The 20,117-nt window shown below is 37.6% G+C and overlaps 1 protein-coding gene across 28 annotated transcripts in view; it reads right to left on the bottom strand.

The window, feature by feature from the left end:
* UBE2U (ubiquitin conjugating enzyme E2 U) overlaps nucleotides 1-20,117 on the bottom strand; it is a 64,592-nt gene that overhangs the window by 24,023 nt on the left and 20,452 nt on the right. For 14 of the 28 annotated variants that reach the window (XR_014052691.1, XR_014052688.1, XR_014052682.1 and 11 more), the window contains 2 exons: nucleotides 16,664-16,712; nucleotides 7,069-7,162 (listed from right to left, as the gene is read on the bottom strand). The exons of 1 other annotated variant lie outside the window; for it this stretch is intronic. Coding sequence is in view for 13 of the 27 variants with exons in the window: in XM_081486610.1 (XP_081342736.1) it covers nucleotides 7,069-7,162; nucleotides 16,664-16,712 (143 nt within the window). In the remaining 14 variants the exon portion in view is untranslated. The remainder of the gene's footprint in view (nucleotides 1-7,068; nucleotides 7,163-16,663; nucleotides 16,713-20,117) is intronic. 13 more of the 28 variants (XR_014052680.1, XR_014052678.1, XR_014052679.1 and 10 more) reach the window with 2 other exon arrangements.

Here is a 20,117-nt window from a genome sequence, read left to right on the forward strand (position 1 = left end):
GATGCTGTTAAAATGCTGCATTCATTATGCCAGCATATTTGGAAAACTCAGCAGTGGCCACAGGACTGGAAAAGATCAATTTTCATTCCAATCCCAAAGAAAGGCAATGCAAAAAAATGTTCAAATTACCGCACAACTGCACTCATTTCACATGCTAGCAAGGTCATGCTCAAAATCCTCCAAGCTAGGCTTCAACGGTACATGAACCAAGAACTTCCAGATGTACAAGCTGGATTTAGAAAAGGCAGAGGGACCAGAGATCAAATTGCCAACATTCACTAGGTTATAGAAAAAGCAAGAGAATTCCAGAAAAACATTTACTTCTGCTTCACTGACTACTCCAAAGCCTTTGACTGTGTGGATCACAACAAACTGTGGAAAATTCTGAAAGAGATGGGAATACCAGACCACCTTACCTGCCTCCTGTGAAACTTGTATGCAGGTCAAGAAGCAACAGTTAGAACTGGACATGGAACAGCACACTGGTTCCAAATTGGGAAAGGAGTATGTCAAGGCTGTATACTGTCATTCTGCTTATTTAACTTATATGCAGAGTACATCATGAGAAATACCAGGCTGGATGAAGCATAAGCTGGAGTCAAGATTGCTAGGAGAAATATCAATAACCTCAGATATGCAGATGACACCACTCTTACAGCAGAAAGTGAAGAGGAACTAAAGAGCCTCTTGATGAAAGTGAAAGAGGAGAATGAAAAAGTTAACTTAAAGCTCAACATTCAGAAAACTAAGATCATGGCATCTGGTCCCATCACTTCATGGCAAATAGATGGGGAAACAATGGAAACAGTGACAGATTATTTTCTTGGGCTCCAAAATCAGTGGAGATGGTGACTGCAGCCATGAAATTAAAAGTTGCTTGCTCCTTGGAAGGAAAGCTATGACCAACCTAGACAGCATATTAAAAAGCACAGACATTACTTTGCTGACAAGGGTCTGTCTAGTCAAAGCTATGATTTTCCAGCAGTCATGTGTGGATGTGAGAGTTGGACTATAAGAAAGCTAAGTGCCAAAGAATTGATGCTTTTGAACTGTGGTGTTGGAGAAGACTCTTGAGAGTCCCTTGGACTGCAGGAGATCAAACCAGTCAATCCTAAAGGAAATCAGTCCTGAATATTCATTGGAAGGACTAAAGCTGAAGCTCCAATACTTTGGCCACCTGATGCGAAGAGCTGACTCATTTGAAAAGACCCTGATGCTGGGAAAGATTGAAGGCAGGAGGAGAAGGGGATGACAGAAGATGAGATGGTTGAATGGCATCACCCATTTGAAGGACACAAGTTTGAGCAACCTCTGGGAGTTGATGATGGACAGGGAAGCCTGGTGTGCTGCAGTCCACGGGGTTGAAAAGTGTTGCACACGAATGAGCAACTGAACTGAGCTGAACCACTAGGCTACCAGGGAACTCCTAAAATTTGATGTTTCCATTTAAAGATAATTTATGTCTTTCCTTAATTTTTTGGAATTGCCTTTCCTACATTTTCTATATGAGTATGTATGGCACTCTCTTCCTTACATATTATGAAATCCCAAATGGCATGGTCATCTTTTCTGAATATTCCCATTATTCTTACATTACAGACTCATTTTCTCCATTGCTTTCTCTACTATCTGAGAGAGGACAGATGCCACTGTATTTGTACAAACTTTTAACACAATGTTGAAAAAACTAAGATCATGATATTCAGTCCCATCAATTCATGGCAATAAATGGGGAAAAAGTGGAAACAGTGACAGACTTTATTTTCTTGGGCTCAAAAATCACCGTGGACAGTAACGGCAGCCATGAAATTAAAAGACGCTTGCCCCTTGGAAGAAAAGCTATGACCAACCTAGACAGTGAGTTAAAAAGCAGAGACATCACTTTATAGACAAAGGTCCATCTAGTCAAAGCTATGGTTTTTCCAGTAGTCATGTACAGATGTGAGAGTTGAACAATCAAGGCTGAGCACCAAAGAATTGATACTTTTGAACTGTGGTGCTAAAGAAGACTCTTGAGAGTCTCTTGGACAGCAAGGAGATCAACCCAGTCAATCCTAAAGGAAATCTGCCCTGAACATTCATTGGAAGAATTGTTGTGAAAGCTGAAGCTCCAATACTTTGGCTACCTGATGCGAAGAGCCGACTCATCAGAAAAAACCCTGATGCTGGGAAAGACTAAGAGCATGAGGAGAAGGGGGTGACAGAGGATGAGATGGTTGGTATATCATCACTAACTCAATGAACATGAGTTTGAGCAACTTCTGTGAGATAGTGAAGGACAGGGAAGCCTGGCATGCTTGCAGTCCATGGGGTTGCAAAGAGTCACACAAGATTGAGTGATTTAAAAAATTTTATTCTCATAGTTTTTTCACTCATCTGTCTCCTACTATCTGACTGTATATGCCTCAAAATTTTATCATAATGCTTATCTTCTTGTCTTCAGTACAACCTGCTGTCTAGGCAGAGAATATGTTCAGTGGATGATGTTCAGAGAGGAATAATGAAGAAATGAGAACTGGTGAGATTTTGTCAGAAATTCTTCGTTAAAATCTCTCATTGCTACCAGAACTTGACACTGTGGCAATTTTGTAATCTTTGGTAGAAAAGCATCCTCTATTGCCTCCATAGTATAGTTCTTCCTGCCTTTACTTCTGAGGATTACTGGACATCACTTCTACTGTTTTCTTCTATGATACATCTCATCTATTGTCCAACATCTGTACAGGCTGATCTGAAAAAATTTTTTCCACTCTGGGACTGTCATGTCCAAAGAAATATATAAGCCCTAACTTACCTTAGTGAGTTCTATTTTCACACATACTACCTTATGCTAACCATAGAGGAACAACTTAGGATAGAATATTTTTGTCAATGAATAGAAATGAAAAATGAGATACAAAGAGTTAAATGACTAACCTAAATTCACTTAACTAGGAGTCTTTAATTTCTGACATCAGGCTCTTCCCACAAGGGCCTTTCCATTGCTTGAATATTATAACCACCTGGGGAGCTGTATAAACTACTCTCCCTGGGTCCTACTCCCGAGACCCTACTATAATTGGTCTGGGGGTGCACCTTTTACATGGGAATTTTCACAAGCTCCTCTGGGGATTCTAATGAGTGGTCAAGACTGAGACCACTGCACTGGAATTTGATGATACTGCTTCTTAAATCTAAATGTATTTTTGGAGATACCTGCCCTCATCGCTAGTTCAAAGGCTCAAGGAATGAAAGTATCCTAAGGTGAACGCAAGCATTCCCACGATGCTTCAGGCTGTTTGGTCTGTCTTGTTGACAGCAAACAAATGCCAGGAAGCCTCCTCTCACTATCACAGGGTACACTGGTCTGAAGGAATTCTTTTCCTGTAACATAAACATTTCCTTACGGGGATCGGATTTTGTCATTAAGGTGCGGTTGCCCACAACCAGATGTATTGGTTTGTTCTCTGCCAAACTTTTTGCCATTCTATAGTGATGGACAGAGGACAGTGGATCATCAGTACATTTTCTCATGATCGTTTATGATTATGAATAAATAATTGTAATTATTGAAAACGTACCACACATACTTCAGAGTTTTAATTTAAATCTCAAGTTATAGAGAAAGAACAATTTTATATCACATTATGGAGGCAATATAATATAAAACAAAGAACAATGAACGTGGAATCAGAAGATTTGGTTCAAGTCTTTGGGCCACAGCCTAACTGTACTATAAATAGTAGCCACACTTACTGAGCACTCACGTGCACTAGGCACTGTTAGAGAGTCTCAGTGTCATGAGGTATGTTCTGTGATTATTCTCGTCTTACAGATGAAAGAAATGGGACACAAAGAGGTTAAGAAACTTACCCAAGGTCACACTACTAGTAAATTGCAGGGTCTTGGCAATAAACATCCAGAATTTACACTGTTACCAATATGTCATATTTCATGTGTGATTTTAGGTAAATTACTTAGCTTCCCTTGGTCTTGGTTTTCTCATGTGTAAAACAGAGTAATAATAATGCCCAGTTCATTGGGTTCATATACAACTATGGATGACAGAAATTTGGTGTTCAGTAAATATTGGTTGATAAGTAAAAAAAGAACAATAATATTGAAATGATTAAAAAATATAGATTAAGAGGTACAAACAACTAAGCACAAAATAAACAAGCTACAAAAATATATAACACAGGGAATTTAGCCAATAATTCATACTAACTATAAATGGAATATAACCTTTAAAAATTGTGAATCACTATCATTGTATGCTTGAAACTTACATAATATTGTAGATCAGCTATATCTTAATAAAAAATAAACAAAAAAACCAATAGGGCATATACTTTGTAAACATTATTATACAGTTATTCTGTATCATATAAGAATAAACATACTATTTGTGGCACAAAGATATGCAATAGAGTTAAAACTCAAAATCATAATATAACCACTCATCACTACTCATAAAATAAAAAGCTTTTTAAAATATGCACAAGAGTTTAATAATCTTCCCAGTGATAAAAATATAACTGTAGAAATGAAGTTAATAGAAGTTTCTCTTTTATTTCTGAGTAGTTGAAGGAGCATTCTATAATCTGAAAACTTCATCTTTATTATTGCCAGGAAGTTAAGCCATTAAAAAGATAGTATTGGATCTTATCCAGCTGAACTATCCAAAGACAAAGTGGCCAGCAGAACATGTAAGGTTTACATTTAATTTTTTTTAATAAAGTGCTGGTTATTATTGAAGGAAAACTTTTGAAACATTCTTATACAAACCTCTGTAGGAAAAAGAGGCAGAGTGATTGTGAAATCTTGTACCAAGGGCTAGAATCAAAGTCTCAGAAATTCTTCTGGGCCAGAGGTAACCATTACCAGCTATTGCCTTCACAAAAAGGAATGAATTACATACTAGCTTAGTGACAGATGTAGAAACAAGAACCAAATTAAATATTTTGGTGTCAAACTCTTTTGAAGAAGAAATTTCAGCCAGTGATACTGCATTATTTCTTCCATTTTAAAAATATTCATTATAAGAAATCGTTTCCAATTTTCTTTAATTGAGCATGTGCTTCTATTATTTCCTTAGCAGCTTGGAGTTTTCTAGAGTCTTTATATATTTACATGTTATTCCATAAAGCACCATCCTATAACAATCTGTTTGTTTTCTGGTTGAAGGAATTGGACACTGAATTGTTCCCTGAAGCATGGCAACTGCCTCTTGACACGTCTGTTAAGGGTTATCACATCCTGGAACTCATCTGAGCTCCTCAGGGCCTCTTACATAACAAGTACTCAGGATGCATTTGCTGACTTGACTAAGGAGCAGTCAATAAAAATCTTAGAAATGAAGTCAACACTCATGTATTCTGGTACCAAAATCAATAAAACTTTTATACTGATAGTGTTGCTAAGGACTATTTCTTAAAGTACCTTAAACAAATCATTTTTCTTAACCACTAATCCATGAATCAGTGAGGAAGACAATGTGTAATTACAAAATAACTAATAACCAACATCCTGAAAGGGCAAGTAATTTCTTAGAAATTATTTGATCTCACATTTTTATATTTATTACATTTAGCACTCCTTTTTGCTCTTGTGTGCTAAGTTGCTTCAGTCATGTCCAATTCTTTGCGACCCCATGGACTGTAGCCTGCCAGGCTCCTCTGTCCATAGGATTCTCCAGGCAAGAATACTGGAGTGGGTTGCCATTTTCTCCTCCAGGGGATTTTCCCAACCCAGGAATCGAACCCATACCTCTTATGTCTCCTGCACTGGCAGGCGGGTTCTTTACCACTAGCGCCACCTGGGAAGTTCTCTTTGCTCTTCTTTGTACCTTAAAACTAGATACGATTTTTTAGGGGGTGATATTTTGTTCTCTTAAAACCAGACTATCACAAGGATGAGATGAAACACGATGAGATCACAAATTAAGGCAGTGGTCATAGAGGTGGAGTAGAGGGAAAACATTTGTAACGTTGCAGGAGATAAAATCAATAAGGCTTAATGAGGGAGATAAAGAGGACTGGGAAATGTACATGATTCTGGCTCAGCAAGTAAATGCAAGAATGGTGATCAACTACTAATCAAGAGAAATAATAAAGGAGGGAGAAGAGGTTTGGGGGCAACATAATGAGTTCATTTGGGGACATCTTAGATATGAGGTACCTTATTACACAGCTGGAAATATGCATTCAGAATTCAGAAGACAGTCTGGTTAGAGATGAGGCTTTAGGAATTATTGGCATGTGGGCTAATGAAAACCATAGTACGGATGATGTCTCCCAGAGAGAGCTGGGCAGCGAATACTGAATGAAGAAGTTATAGCTAAGGAAAGAGGCAGAGGAGCACTTGGAAAGGTAAGAGGAAAACCATGGAGTCATAAGGAGAGCATAGCCAACATGAGTTCAAGTAAGATAAGGACTCAGAGTAACCACTGAATCTGAGAATTCAGAAGTCACTGATAACTTTAGAATGTACCATTTCAGTTGGATAGCTGGAGCAAAGTCACATTTCAGAAATGCTGCAGACTGGATAACCTACTTTGATACAAATAAGAAAACAGCACTCTAAAGATTAGATTAAAAGGGACCAGAAAGTTGTCCAGCTCTCCCATTCCATCTTTTCAGCTCTTACTGTATGATGGTAACAGATGATTTTTCACTAGACTGATATAATCGAGCAGTCCCAGGTTTTCTTGCTGTTTTTCTACTTAATAATATCTCTGGCTTTGGAGATAATTATGCTTAGAATTAAAAAGTTTCCTCCTGCTCTGAAGGCTTCCTTCTGGGGTGAGGGAGTAAAGTAAATCTCAAAGAACTGAGAACTTTATCTTGTGTTCCTCCAACTGTCTATCTTTCCTTCTGGCTTTTGATCAGACTTTAGTCCAGGACTCTATACAAAAGAGGGACTAAATGAACAGTTATTGAATGATTAGTATATGGAGCCAACAAAGAAGCTTATTGCCCTCAAATTCCAAATATGTGTCAATTAGTCTTTGAAGGCAAGACAAGCTAAGAATGTTCAGAGATTAATATACCACCCCACTCCCCACAAAATAAGACAAGGCTAGATCACCTTACATGGAGTTCTGTAATATTCTGTGGCTTTTGATGTGGCTATTCCAGACCATGTCTTGTAGTAATCACTAAATGAGACTGTTTGAATTGATCTGAAAATACAAAATAAAATCGGGCAGTGAGTAGCATGCAAACTTGCTTTTATCAGAGTGGACTCTTTCAGGTATTTTGTTATAAGCCATTATTGTGTGTGCATGTGTGTGCTGAGCCACTTCATTTGTGTCCGACTCTTTGCAACTCTATGTACTGTAACCTGCCAGGCTCCTCTGTCCATGGGATTCTCCAGACAAGAATACTGGAGTGGGCTGTCACATCCTCCTCCATGGAATCTTCCCTACCCAGGAATTGAACCCGTGCCTCTTTATGTCACCTGTACTCGCAGGTGGGTTCTTCACAACTAGTGCCACCTGGGAAGCCCCCATAAACCATTAGGCTGATCTGCAAATTCTAGCATGGTTATTTCTAACAAATGAATCTAACATAATTTCCCACTAATACATGCAAATCACAAAAAAGATCTGCCCAAACCAGTTTTCAATAATAAGTATAAATGTGCATCCATGCATACATTATAAAAAGAAAAATATGTATGTTTAAGATAACTGCCCTTCATGACTAACATCAAAAAGAACTTTAAATAAAGCATCACAGCTGTGTATTTTCTCTTTCTATAGTAAACAACTTTCTTACATTTCTATGCCGAATTTTAATAAAATCACCTTTATTTCTTTTTTACTATGAGGAGAAAAGAAACACCAGAATTGAGATTAGTTTAATTTTTATACAGAAACCTGGTCACTTCCAAAGAGGGAAAATAAACAACTCTTTTCTAATATTACTGCCAGCACATTTCCTTCCTCTGTGCTAATGTTACCAAATCCTAATGCAAGAGCAAAGACTGCTACAAAGTATTAAATAGGAATTATGAAACAGTCTTTTACTCTTAGATGACTGCATTTCTGATTTTTTTCCTACAAACATTTTGAATGCAGGGATTTTCAATACTCTATAAACAAAACGCTACTTTCAGATAATTTTTAGACATGGAAAATCATCAATTAACTGGCTTAAATGAATGCTTAAACATCAGATGTAAAAGACCTTATGTCTGTTTTAAATTCCTAGCTCTGGAGGAAGAAGCAAATTTTCAGTTGTAATAGGTTATTAACATTAATTTTTATAGGTAAATCATAGGTGCTTAAATATTTGACTCAATTTTGAAAGTAATAGGGCAATACCTGAACGTGTTAATGCATTCATTTGCTTAAATAATAATTACGGACATCTAAATTTTAAGGCTAATGTTTTTCAAGTGTGCTATTGCATCTGTAATCACATTTAAGTAGAAACCTGAAACTTGGTGAGGATAAATTAATCACTACTATTATTGCTTCCAGAGCTACACTCAGTGCTTTATACTACTAAATGATATACTAAACTAACATTAATTTGCCAACAAAATGTTTCAGCATTTGGCAACGGAGGTAACAAAATGAAAGACTGCATTATATCTCCTGCATGAAAAAGCTTGTGATCAATCTGCTGTCACAGATCATTTAGCAGACAACAATGACCCAAGAGGAAGGAAACTGTCAACATACTGTCTCGTGAAAAAAAATACACCATCTTCAGGCACAATTGTCTCCATTGTTTTTCGTCTGTTTGACGATGACCCATGACCCTCTCCCTTCCCAATGGTGTCCTGTTCAATTTCAAGCTGTTAGCCTTCAGGGGCTTTCTTTTCTCCCCCTAGAATAATTAAAAATATTACCCTTAAAGGTATAACTTTAGTATAGTGTGAATATACAAAACAGAATGCGTTGAACACTTGGGAATATCTGCACCTGCAACTCTATAAAGGAAATAACCCCTTAAAATAAGAGAACAATAATTATTTACTATTATTATTCTGATAAACTACTAATGGATAGACACAGCACAAAAATATCTGTGTTTATAGTTTCAACCAATAATAGGAATTTATTGAGTATTATTTTTGGCATTAAGAATATGAAAAAGTAGAAGACATTATTTTAAACTGAACATCAGGTTTTATTATCCTGTTGGGAAAATAAGATATATACCTGAACTATTAAGTAGAATAGCTTTATATATTAACATAATAAATGGTCACATCATTTAACAGACATTGGGAGACTATAGTGAAAAATCTGTCTTTGGCAGTGGCAATAAGGAAGAAAGTTGGAGGAGGGAGCTGTAACTTTCTTTTGGAGCCACTTGGGAAAGAGTCACTTGGATATAGACCTGGGACAAAGGAATGAGGCATTTTAGGCCAGGGAAACAGTATTAACAATAGCTTAGATGGCAAGGAGTGTGGTGTATACATGACTACATAGAAAGGATGCCGGGGGAAGAGGTGATAGTAACAAGATAACTGACCAGAGGGAAAAGTTCCAATTTCAGAGGAATTGACATTTAATTAAAAAATAGGTGAAATGAGGCAATGATAGGTCTTCAAACTCAGGCAGAGAATGGATTAGAGTTGATTCAGTAATCTTGATTTATTAGGTGATAGAGAGTAATCAGAAGTTCTCAAATATGGCAAGTAAACTAAGAAATCAGTGTTTGAGCAAGAGTTTTCTCTAGCACTAGTATGCAGAGTAGATTATATGAGAGATTAAATGCAAGGGGACCAGTTAGGAAATAAATTCACTAACTTAGGCAAGAGATCCTGAGAGCCAGTACTAGGGTGGGAACAAAGATGATGAAGGGGAGGAGATGAATTTATGAGAATGCTAAAGAACTGACTGAATCAGCTGCCTGATAAGAGTGTGAAAAGTAAAGGAATTTGAGGGTCACATATTCTCCTAAAACCCAGAAGGCCAGTTATTTTTGCTATTAATAGAAAGTGTCTAGAGAAACTGAAGTAAAATATGAGTTTAATTTTAAACATGGGTTGTAGGTGATGACCTCTAGGAGTGTGATTGAGAAATTGGGACTGGAAGTAAGAGATTTAGGTCAAATCAGCATAAAAGTTGATAGATGACACCATTAGGGAAAACAAACTCCAGAAGAGTAAGTGTTTAGAAAAGAAAGAGCAGAAACCAATTCATAGTTAAGGGGCAGGGGGCGAGGAGTGAAGGAAACCAAAAGGATCATTAAAGGAAGAGAATCATGGTAGCCCTGTTTCATGGAAGCAACACCCCAGCCATTGCCAAAGCCTAATGACTTAAATCCTTAAATATCTCTGGATAGGGAATGGAAAATGGTACAGCTTCTTTGTAAGATAGCATGGTGGTTTCTTACAAAACTAAACATACTCTTACCACACAATGCAGCAATAACACTCCTTGGTATTTACCCAAAGGAGCTGAAAACTTATGTGCACACAGAATCTTATACACAAATGTTTAGAGCAGTTTTATTCATAACTGTCAAAATGTGGAAGCAACCAAGACTCCATCAATGGGTGAATGGATAAGTTAAGTAGTCTATATCCAGACAATGGAATATTAAGTTCAGTTCAGTCGCTCAGTTGTGTCTGACTCTTTGCGACCCCATGAATCGCAGCACGCCAGGCCTCCTTGTCCATCACCAATTCCCAGAGTCTACCCAAACCCACATCCATCGAGTCAGTGATGTCATCCAACCATCTCATCCTCTGTCATCCCCTTCTCCTCCTGCCCCCAATCCTTCCCAGCAGTAGGGTCTTTTCCAATGAGTCAACCCTTCGCATGAGGTGGCCAAAGTATTGGAATTTCAGCTTTAACATCAGTCCTTCCAATGAACACCCAGGACTGATCTCCTTTAGGATGGACTGGTTGGATCTTCTTGCAGTCCAAGGGACTCTCAAGAGTCTTCTCCAACACCACAGTTCAAAAGCATCAATTCTTCAGTGCTCAGCTTTCTTTATAGTCCAACTCTCACATCCATACATGACCACTGGGAAAACCATAGGCTTGACTAGACAGACCTTTGTTGGCAAAGCAATGTCTCTGCTTTTAAATATGCTATCTATGTTGGTCATAACCTTCCTTCCAAGGAGTAAGCATCTTTTAATTTCATGGCTGCAATCACCATCTGCAGTGATTTTGGAGCCCAGAAAAATAAAGTCTGATACTGTTTCCACTGTTTCCCCATCTATTTGCCATGAAGTGATGGGACTAGATGCCATGATCTTAGTTTTCTGAATGTTGAGCTTTAAGTTAACTTTTTCATTCTCCTCTTTCACTTTCATCAAGAGGCTCTTTAGTTCTTCTTCACTTTCTGCCATAAGGGTGGTGTCATCTGCATATCTGAGGTTATTGATATTTCTCCCGGCAATCTTAATTCCACCTTGTGTTTCTTCCAGCCCAGCATTTCTCATGATGTACTCTGCATATAAGTTAAATAAGCAGGGTGACAATATACACCCTTGATGTACTTTTAGCTAATAAGCCACGAGGACTTCTCTGATGGCTCACTGATAAAGAATCTGCTTGCCAATGTAAAAGATACTGGTTTGATCCCTGGGTTGAAAAGATCTCCTGGAGAAGGAAATGGCAATCCACTCCAGTATTCCTGCCTGGAAAATCCCATGGACAGAGGAGCCTGGCAGGCTACAGTCCATGGGGTTGAAAAAGAGTCGGACACAACTAGCAACTAAAACAACAAATAAATCATGAAGAGTCATGTAGTATCATGACTAAGAGCACAAGCTCTGGAATTAGCTGCCTTAGGTTAAGACATAGTGGCACCATTATTGATTAGCTGTGTGACTCTGAACAAGTTACCCAACCTCTTCATGTTTTCAGAGACAGAACTTTCTCCAGTGGTGGTTGTGAGCATTCAATGAGAGCACGCATGAAAAGAGTCAAGGAGGGGTTTAGTACCCCTCAGCACTCAGTGTCAGCTGGTCTCTTCATTGCCTTGGATAAGTGCCTCATCATTTTTCTCCTGAAAACTCCAAATAGCTTCCTAATTGTTGTTCTACCTTGTGCACGCGTGCTCAGTCGCTTCCTTCATATCTGATTGCTCTACCTCGGTCTCTCCCTATTCCAGGTTATCATGTCTCTGCTTGAAAGCCACAGTAGGTTATCTACTTCTATAGGATGATATCTAAAAACTTTTACATAGAATTCGAGGCGGTTCATCATCTGGCCATTTCCAACCTTTTATCCCATCATTCATCCTCACATCCAGAGGCTCCATCACATGGAACTGTTTCCTGATGATCCTAAGTGTACTACAATCTTACACATCCATGTCTGTGCAAGCAGTTCTCTTAAAGACTCTTTTGCCCCCTATGCCTGTCAAAGTCATACTCATTGATTCAGGTCCAATAAAAATAATACATACATGAAGGTTGTCACATTGGATATTGTGGTTGCCTCCCCAATAGCTGTTTCATTCTTCTCCCATTCCATACATGCCCTGTGGTCTGATGTGGGGACTGGATCTTACCCCTGGCTCTAAATCAGGACCTCAGTGATAACTGGTATACGGACAGGAATCTGACCTCAATAGCTCCAATAATAATACAATTTATTCTAGCTTACTAGTATGTCCTCATCTCTGAGACTGTTGATCCTCTTTGTTCTTCTTCAAGACTGCCTTGTTATTTTAAACCCTTTGCATTTCTAGACACATTTTAGACCACCTTATCAATTTCCAGAAAAAAAATAAGGCTGCTGAGATTCTGACTGAGAGTGAGCTGAATCTACCATTTGGGAAGAATTGATACTGTAATAATATTGAGTCTTTCCTAAGTGGCAAACATTGTATATATCTATTTCTTTAGGTTTTGAAAAAAATCCTCCCATATATGTTTTGTGATTTTCAGTATAAATGTCTTACTCATCTTTTGTTACATTTTGATGCTGTTGTAATGGTATTTTTAAAGTTTCATTTTTATGTTGATTGCTCATATATAAAAATAGTTAATTTTTGAATATTCATCTTCTAGCTAAGATCCTTGCTAGATTTACTTACTAATTTTCAAACTTTCAAGTTTGTATATTCTTTTGGATTCTAATATGTATATAATTGTGTGATCTGTGAATACAAGTGGTTTACTGTATTCTTTCCAAATTTTATAACTTTTGTTTTTCTTCCCTCATTGCACTGGCTAGGACTCCGGTACAATGTCAGATAGAAACAGTGATAATGTGGATACTTGCCTTGCTCCTAAACTCAGAAGAAAAGGATTAAACATTTCACATTTAAGTGTGAGGTTAGCTGTCAGATTTCTGTTCAATTTAGTTCATCACTCAGTCATGTCCGACACTTTGTGGCCCCGGGGACTGCAGCACACCAGGCTTCCTTGTCCATCAACAACTCCCGGAGCTTACTGAAACTCATGTCCATCGAGTTGGTGATGCCATCCAACCACCTCACCCTCTGTCGTCCCCTTCTCCTCCTGCCTTCAATCTTCAAAGCATCAGGGTCTTTTCCAATGAGTCAGTTCTTCACATCAGGTGGCCAAAGTATTGAAGCTTCAGCTTCAGCATCAGTCCTTCCAATGAATATTCAGGACTGATTTCCTTTAGGATTGACTGGTTTGAATTCTGTAGATTCCCTTTATTGAAATAAGGAAATTCTCTTCTATTCCTAGTTTGGTGAGAATTTTTATCATGAATGAGTATTAATGATTTCTTCTAGATTAACAGAGATAATTCTATGTTTTTATTTTTCCTTTATTTGGTTAACTGAGTTACGTGCATTGATTTTCAAATTTTAAACCAATCTGGCTTTCCTGAAACAAAGCTCACTTAGTCATCATGTACTATCCCTTCTTTATATATCAGTGGGTTTAATTTGCTAATATTTTGGTTAGGATTTATACATTTCAGGCTTATGAGAATACGGACCAATAATTTTCCTTTCTTGTAATGAATTCTGATTTTAGAATCAGAGTTTGGAAGTTTGGTGACATATTCACTGTCTCTACTGGAAGAGTTTGAATGCCTTTTTAAAAAAGATTTTATTTGAAGTAACTTTAGATTTAGAAGAGTTGTAAAGTTAGTTGAATATCTTTAAAATTAGCTTTGTTAAAGTATAATTTACATTCAATAAAATCTACAAGTGTTAAGAGTACAGATTGATGAGTTTTGATAAAAGCATGCCCCTGCATAACCATAAGCCCAAACAAGTTACAGAATATTTTCACTAGTCCTGAAAGTTCCCTACGGCCCCTTCCCAGTTAAGCTCCCTTGACACTTTGGGTTATCACTGATCCAGTCTCTATCACTATAGATGAGTTTTGCCTGTCCTAGACTTCATATAAATTGAACTGTACAGCATGTACTCTTTTATTATTCTAGGGTTTCCACCCCCCCCAACATAATGCCTGTATTACTATTCCAGGTTGTTGTATGTATCAACAATTTTATTGCTGAGAGTATTCAGTTTATAAATACAACAGAATTTATTTATATATTCAACTGCTGAATATATAATATTGACTGTTGATGGACATTTTAGTTGTTTTCAGTTTGGGATATTACAAATAATCTCCTATGGACATTTGTGTACAAGTCTTTTGTGAATATATACTTTTATTTCTTTTAGGTAAATACTTAGGAGCAGGTTAGACGGCAGGTGCACCTTTGACATGACAAGAAACTGCTAAACTGTGTTCTGGACTGGCTGTGGGCAGTCAGTAGGCATAGCAACATAGAAGCACTACAGTACAATCACAGCTTCATCAATAACTGGGATTGTTAGTTTAAGCTGGTAGTGTGATCTTCTAACCTCCCCCATCTTAGTAAGTCACTGTGGTACCCATCCAGTTCAAACCACAATCTATTACTAATCCTTGATTCCACTTTTTCTCTTGCCCCAAATAAGTCAAGCTAAAGCCTTGAATCCAACCATTTCATCCATTTATCTCCCACTCCACATTTATGCCCTTAGCCCTGGCCCAAACCACGTGTCTTTCCCCTGGTCTACTAAAGTAACCAAATAATTCTTTTTGTTTCCACCTTAGATTCTTCAAAGTTGATCCCCCAGGAGACAGTTAAAGTGGTCCTTTTAAAATGTAAATCTGATTACATCTTTCTCTTTTTAAAAGCTGTCCAGTTGTGTCCCAATTCTCACTGCAAGATTGATAAAATGCAAATTCCTTACCTAGTTTATATAGCCCTATCTATATCTCTTACTCCACCCCTACCCATCCCTTCTTCCCTCTTGCTGTGTTCCAGCTGCAGTGGCCTTCTTTCTGATCCTCTAACACATTTGTGTGCATGCTCAGTCCCATCCAACTCTTGGCAACCCCATGGACTGGAGCCTGCCAGGCTCCTCTGTCCACAGGATTCTTTAGCAAGAATACTGGAATGCGTTACCATTTTCTCCTCCAGGGGATCTTCCTTACCCAGGGATTGAACTGGTGTCCTCTTGTACCTCCTGCATTGTTAGGCAGATTCTTTACCACTTGAGCCACCTAGGAAGCCCTCCAACACACCTTGCTCACATCCAATACTCAATTAGTCAATACTCTAGCTATTACCTCTGCCTAGAATCTCACTGTACCTATAAGACATTATTCTCTCCCAACTTTTCACTTCTTTTTTTCCCTTTCAATGTCATGAATCTTGATTTTCCAAGAAAATACCAGCTACAAGTTGATCTTACCATAGTTCTTGAATCATTTCTGAATACAGTTCTAGTGAACTCTTTCATCCTGGCTCCAGATTTTATAGTCCTGTGATCAGTGCTGGATCCTCATGGTGCTGTCTGGTTACCCTGCTGCCTGTCTGATGAGGGACTCGGTGTCCCAGACAAAGAACCAAGGGCAAAAGTTTCCTCCCTGTAACAAGGTTTTCCCTTCTTCCTGCTCCTGCCTGGCTGGGCTTCATCTCAGTGCTGGGAGCCAGAAAAGGTCAATGCTCTTGCTGTCATGTTCCAATTAATCATTTCATCAGTTGTTCTGGGTCTTCTTGTTCTGAGCTTCTAACATTTCCAGGCACAGAACCCCTTGGCATAACATTGTCTCACAGTCTGGGACAGAGTCCAGATCTGAGGATTCCTTTTGATTTCAGTCTTTTGGGAACATTTTACTATTATTAATCCACTAAGAGGATCCTTGCTTTGGAGCATGTACAGTATAAAACCAAGATAGAATAAGTATTATTTCAGCACTAGTAAGTTGGCTATTTTCTACATCTGATTGACTATTAAAGTAAGGCTGACGCAAATGTTAGATAACCTAAAAGCTGCAGAACCTACACCTGTCCAAGTGTTCAAGATCACACTGTCAGGCGGTCTCCCAAGTGTACAATGGCTTCAATCCTAACTTTCACCATTTTGTTCCAAGATTTATTCTTTTCCTAAATTGCTTGGATTTTGTGATCTATAATGGTCAGGCTATAATGTAGACATAGTCTTTTTTTTTCTTTTCAGAAATAAAAAATAAAAGACTAGGCAACTAATATAGTTACATTCAATTTTAATTAAGTAGTCTAGAAAGAACTCAAGATTTTCACATTCTTCCTGAAAAAAATCATTTTTAAAAGGTATTGGAAGGGAAGATACATTTAAATGAAATTTTTTTCTAAGTCAAAAAATGAAAATACAATCATGATAGAAAATACAGTTTAAGTCAATAGTTCTTTTAGTGTGTAAACTGGCATAGAATTGTATAAAGGAAATCTTACCTGTTAAGTTTCTCTGGCTCTTTTCGTGACTCAGAACCACCATCTTCTGCTATAAAGAAAAACATGAAAAGATTCTGGTTTACTTAAGGAAGACTGAATATATGGTCCTATGTGCATTCTTTCCAAAGCCCCAATAAGATGGTAAGAAAGGAATAAAAATAAGGTGTATGGGGAAGGAAATGGCCACCTACCCCAGTATTCTTGCCTGGAGTATACCCATGGACAGAGGAGCCCGGCGGGCTATAGTCCATGGGGTTGAAAAAAAAAAAAATAAGGTGTAAAACCTCAAGAAGAGCAAAAGAAAGATTGCAAGAAAAATGTTCAAGATAGAAAGCGGACGTCAAGTGGTAACTATCTTAACAAGTCACAGAAATTTGAAACCTAATGACATGATGAGAGAAGGCCAATAAACAGCAAGCAGATTTACACTTCAGAACTTGAGAAACAACTTAGGAATTGGAGGTACCAGATACCCCTGAAAGGCGAAATGTATAGTGTGGATACCGAAGACATAGCCTTCATCCTATGCAACCAGATGACCACCACTGCCTAGGCAGGAGGGAAGATACCTTATTCTGGAGAGACTGAGCCAGAGAGATTCAGGGGACAGCAAAACAAGAGTATGGTAAGGGACTGATGACAGAGAGTAAATCAAGTAGATCATATTGAATAAGCAATATTCCTTACTCTCTCTCCTTTCCAGCTCCTAGAGTATAAGTAGTTAACCTTTCTCTCTTCAGGCAGATGACTGGAGGATTCATCTCAGAAGAAATAGTTAAGCCTAGGTAATGGTAAGGTCAGATCCTCAGTGAATAATCCTATACTAAAACCATCAGCAAGTCTAGTCTGTATCCAAAATTTTCAGTCTTTTCAATGAATGATTGTCATTCATCATTTCCATTCATCATTCAATCAATGATTTTCACACATCATACAGACGCACAGTTAAAGATGGGTAGATAATGGGGTAAAGTCCTTATTATGAATGATAACGATGAGAACAAATAAACAGGGAGAAAATAGAAACAAGAAATATACTTTTCTGGACGTTTTCCAGAATATAGAACAAAAAACAGAGAGAAGGATAATTGGAGAAAAGAGACTTTAAAAAAAGGTTGCATAACAGGTCAATAGATCCAACATCCAAATCTCTGGAGATTTCGAAGAGAGAACAGGGAAACTAGAGGGGAAGGGAATTATAAAAGAAATTAAATGAGAAAAAAGTCCAAAACTAAAGAATTCAAGTTTGAGATTCAAACAGCCTATGAAATGCCCTACATTATGAATGAAGAGGAAAAAAAAATGAAATTATATCAAGAAATATTATCAAGAAGTTTCAGATCACTGGGAATAAAGAGAAGATTTTAAAAGCTTCCACTGAAAATAAATCACATGTGGAGAAGCAGACATCTGAATGAAAGCAGACTTCTTAAGGGTAATACTGGAAACTAGTCTTTACAATTCTGAAAGAAAACTATTTTCAAACTAAAATTTAACTGAATTATGAACATATGAGAGTGGAGTGAATACATTTTTAGGCATGTGAAGTAATGAAAGATTTAGTGCTCCTGTACTAGGAAGCTCCTGGCAGAAGTGTTTCAACAAAATGAGGGAGCAAATCAACCAGGAGGAAAAGGAGAGATCACGCAAGAGCTCCCATTCAATAGGTGGGCAGAAAGGTCTTCCCAGGATTCCTGTGAGAGAACCGCCAGTTCAGAACTGGAACAGGAGGATGAGTGAGCGCCTCAGCAAAGGCGTTTCCCAGGGGAGAAACCAAACTGAATACCGAAACTGTTCTTCACAGTTTTGTCAGAAAGTTTGGGGGAAGAATAAATGGTAGATATTCTTCCAAAACACAAACCAAAATAAATCCAAAAATCAAAACCAAGGGAATAAAAATACAGGCCATTTGTCCAAGAAAAGAAAAGTCAATCATGGCTCATCTGTGAAGAATATTTACTAAGTCATATTAATGTAAATGAACGATACTAGGAGAATGGGGGAGAGAAAATGTGAGTGGAAATGGCACCATAAAATTTCGATCTTTATCTTTCAGAAGAAGCCCATGAGTCATATCTAAACTGAAAATCCTAGAATTTTAGTATGGAACACACTTAGAAATACAGTGGTAATTCCAAAAGAAACAGCTAAATGTGTTGAAAGCTGTTGGTACCTTGTGGGGGGGTGGGGGCAGCTTTTAGTTATGGATGGCGGGGCTTACAAGTCTGCTGTATTTCCTTAAAAACTTATTTGGATTATTTGTCCTTTAAAGCTATGAACAAACACTTCTTTGATAGAAAATAGATACTTAAGATTTTTAGTAAAACTGCTTTAAAACTTTGCTTAAAAGTTATTGGACTACCTGGTGCAATGAAGTACAAACAGGAAAAATGAGGTTTGTAACCCCAGCAAACAGATCCACATACACTATCCCTGTTAAAGTCAGATTTTTCACATTGCCTGACATCTGTAGATATCAGATCTATCTGTGATAATACTGTAATCATCATCAACAAAGTTATGGTTGAATGATGGTGCTAAAGCTCATGTTCCTTAATTAGTAAGTTATACTACTGAACTAAATTTCTTCCTCCTGATATTCAGAAAGAATATTTTTCCAGAGGAAACGGAATTCTTATAGGAATACTCAACAACCAATACTCCTTTTGAAGGAAAAAACACCTGAAATTCTGAGACATCATCTGCTTCAGCTGTAGAAACAAGTTTCTTTAAAACTTGTTTTATTGTAATGAGGACTTTATAAAGAACAGTGAACAAATTGAAAACTTAAACTGAAGAAGAATCAAATGCTTATCACATCTTCCTCATTGTAAGCAGAATGGGATATATTTGCACAATCATCATTTTTTTTAAGTACTACATAGTGTGAATTAGTAGTATAATCTCCCTAATATTTCTATAATTCTTCTCTATTCTTGTATTTTGACTGTCAGTAATTAAATTATAGTTTATTTAGATAAGAATCTGAAACTTAGTAGAATGACTCTCCTTTAACAAAAGCTAAAGGAATATGCCTAGCTAAGAGAAAAATTATTACCTTAGGTTTGGCCACTATTATTTATTTTTATATTCTTATATATTTTGTTTCAACCAAAGATTTTTTAAAATTATATGAACTGTATGTTTTGAATAGGGCTTCCCAGGTGGCTCAGTGGTAAAGAATCCACCTGCCAATGCAGGAGACACAGGAGATGCCGGTTTGATCCCTGGGTTGGGAAGATCCCCTCCCCTGGAGGAGCAAATGGCTACCCACTTCAGTATTCTTGCCTGGGAAATCCCATGAACAGAGAAGTCTGGTGGGTTATAGTCCACGGGGTTGCAAAGAATCGGACACAACTGAGTGACTGAGTATGCACGCATGCATGCTTTAAATATCAAAATAAACATGCTAAACAAAAAATAATTTGACCATATTACCACAAATAAATAAAAA

The sequence above is a fragment of the Giraffa tippelskirchi genome, chromosome 5 (genome assembly GCF_054371585.1).
Source record: "Giraffa tippelskirchi isolate mGirTip1 chromosome 5, T2T-mGirTip1v1.2.pri, whole genome shotgun sequence".
NCBI classification, from domain to species: domain Eukaryota; kingdom Metazoa; phylum Chordata; class Mammalia; order Artiodactyla; family Giraffidae; genus Giraffa; species Giraffa tippelskirchi.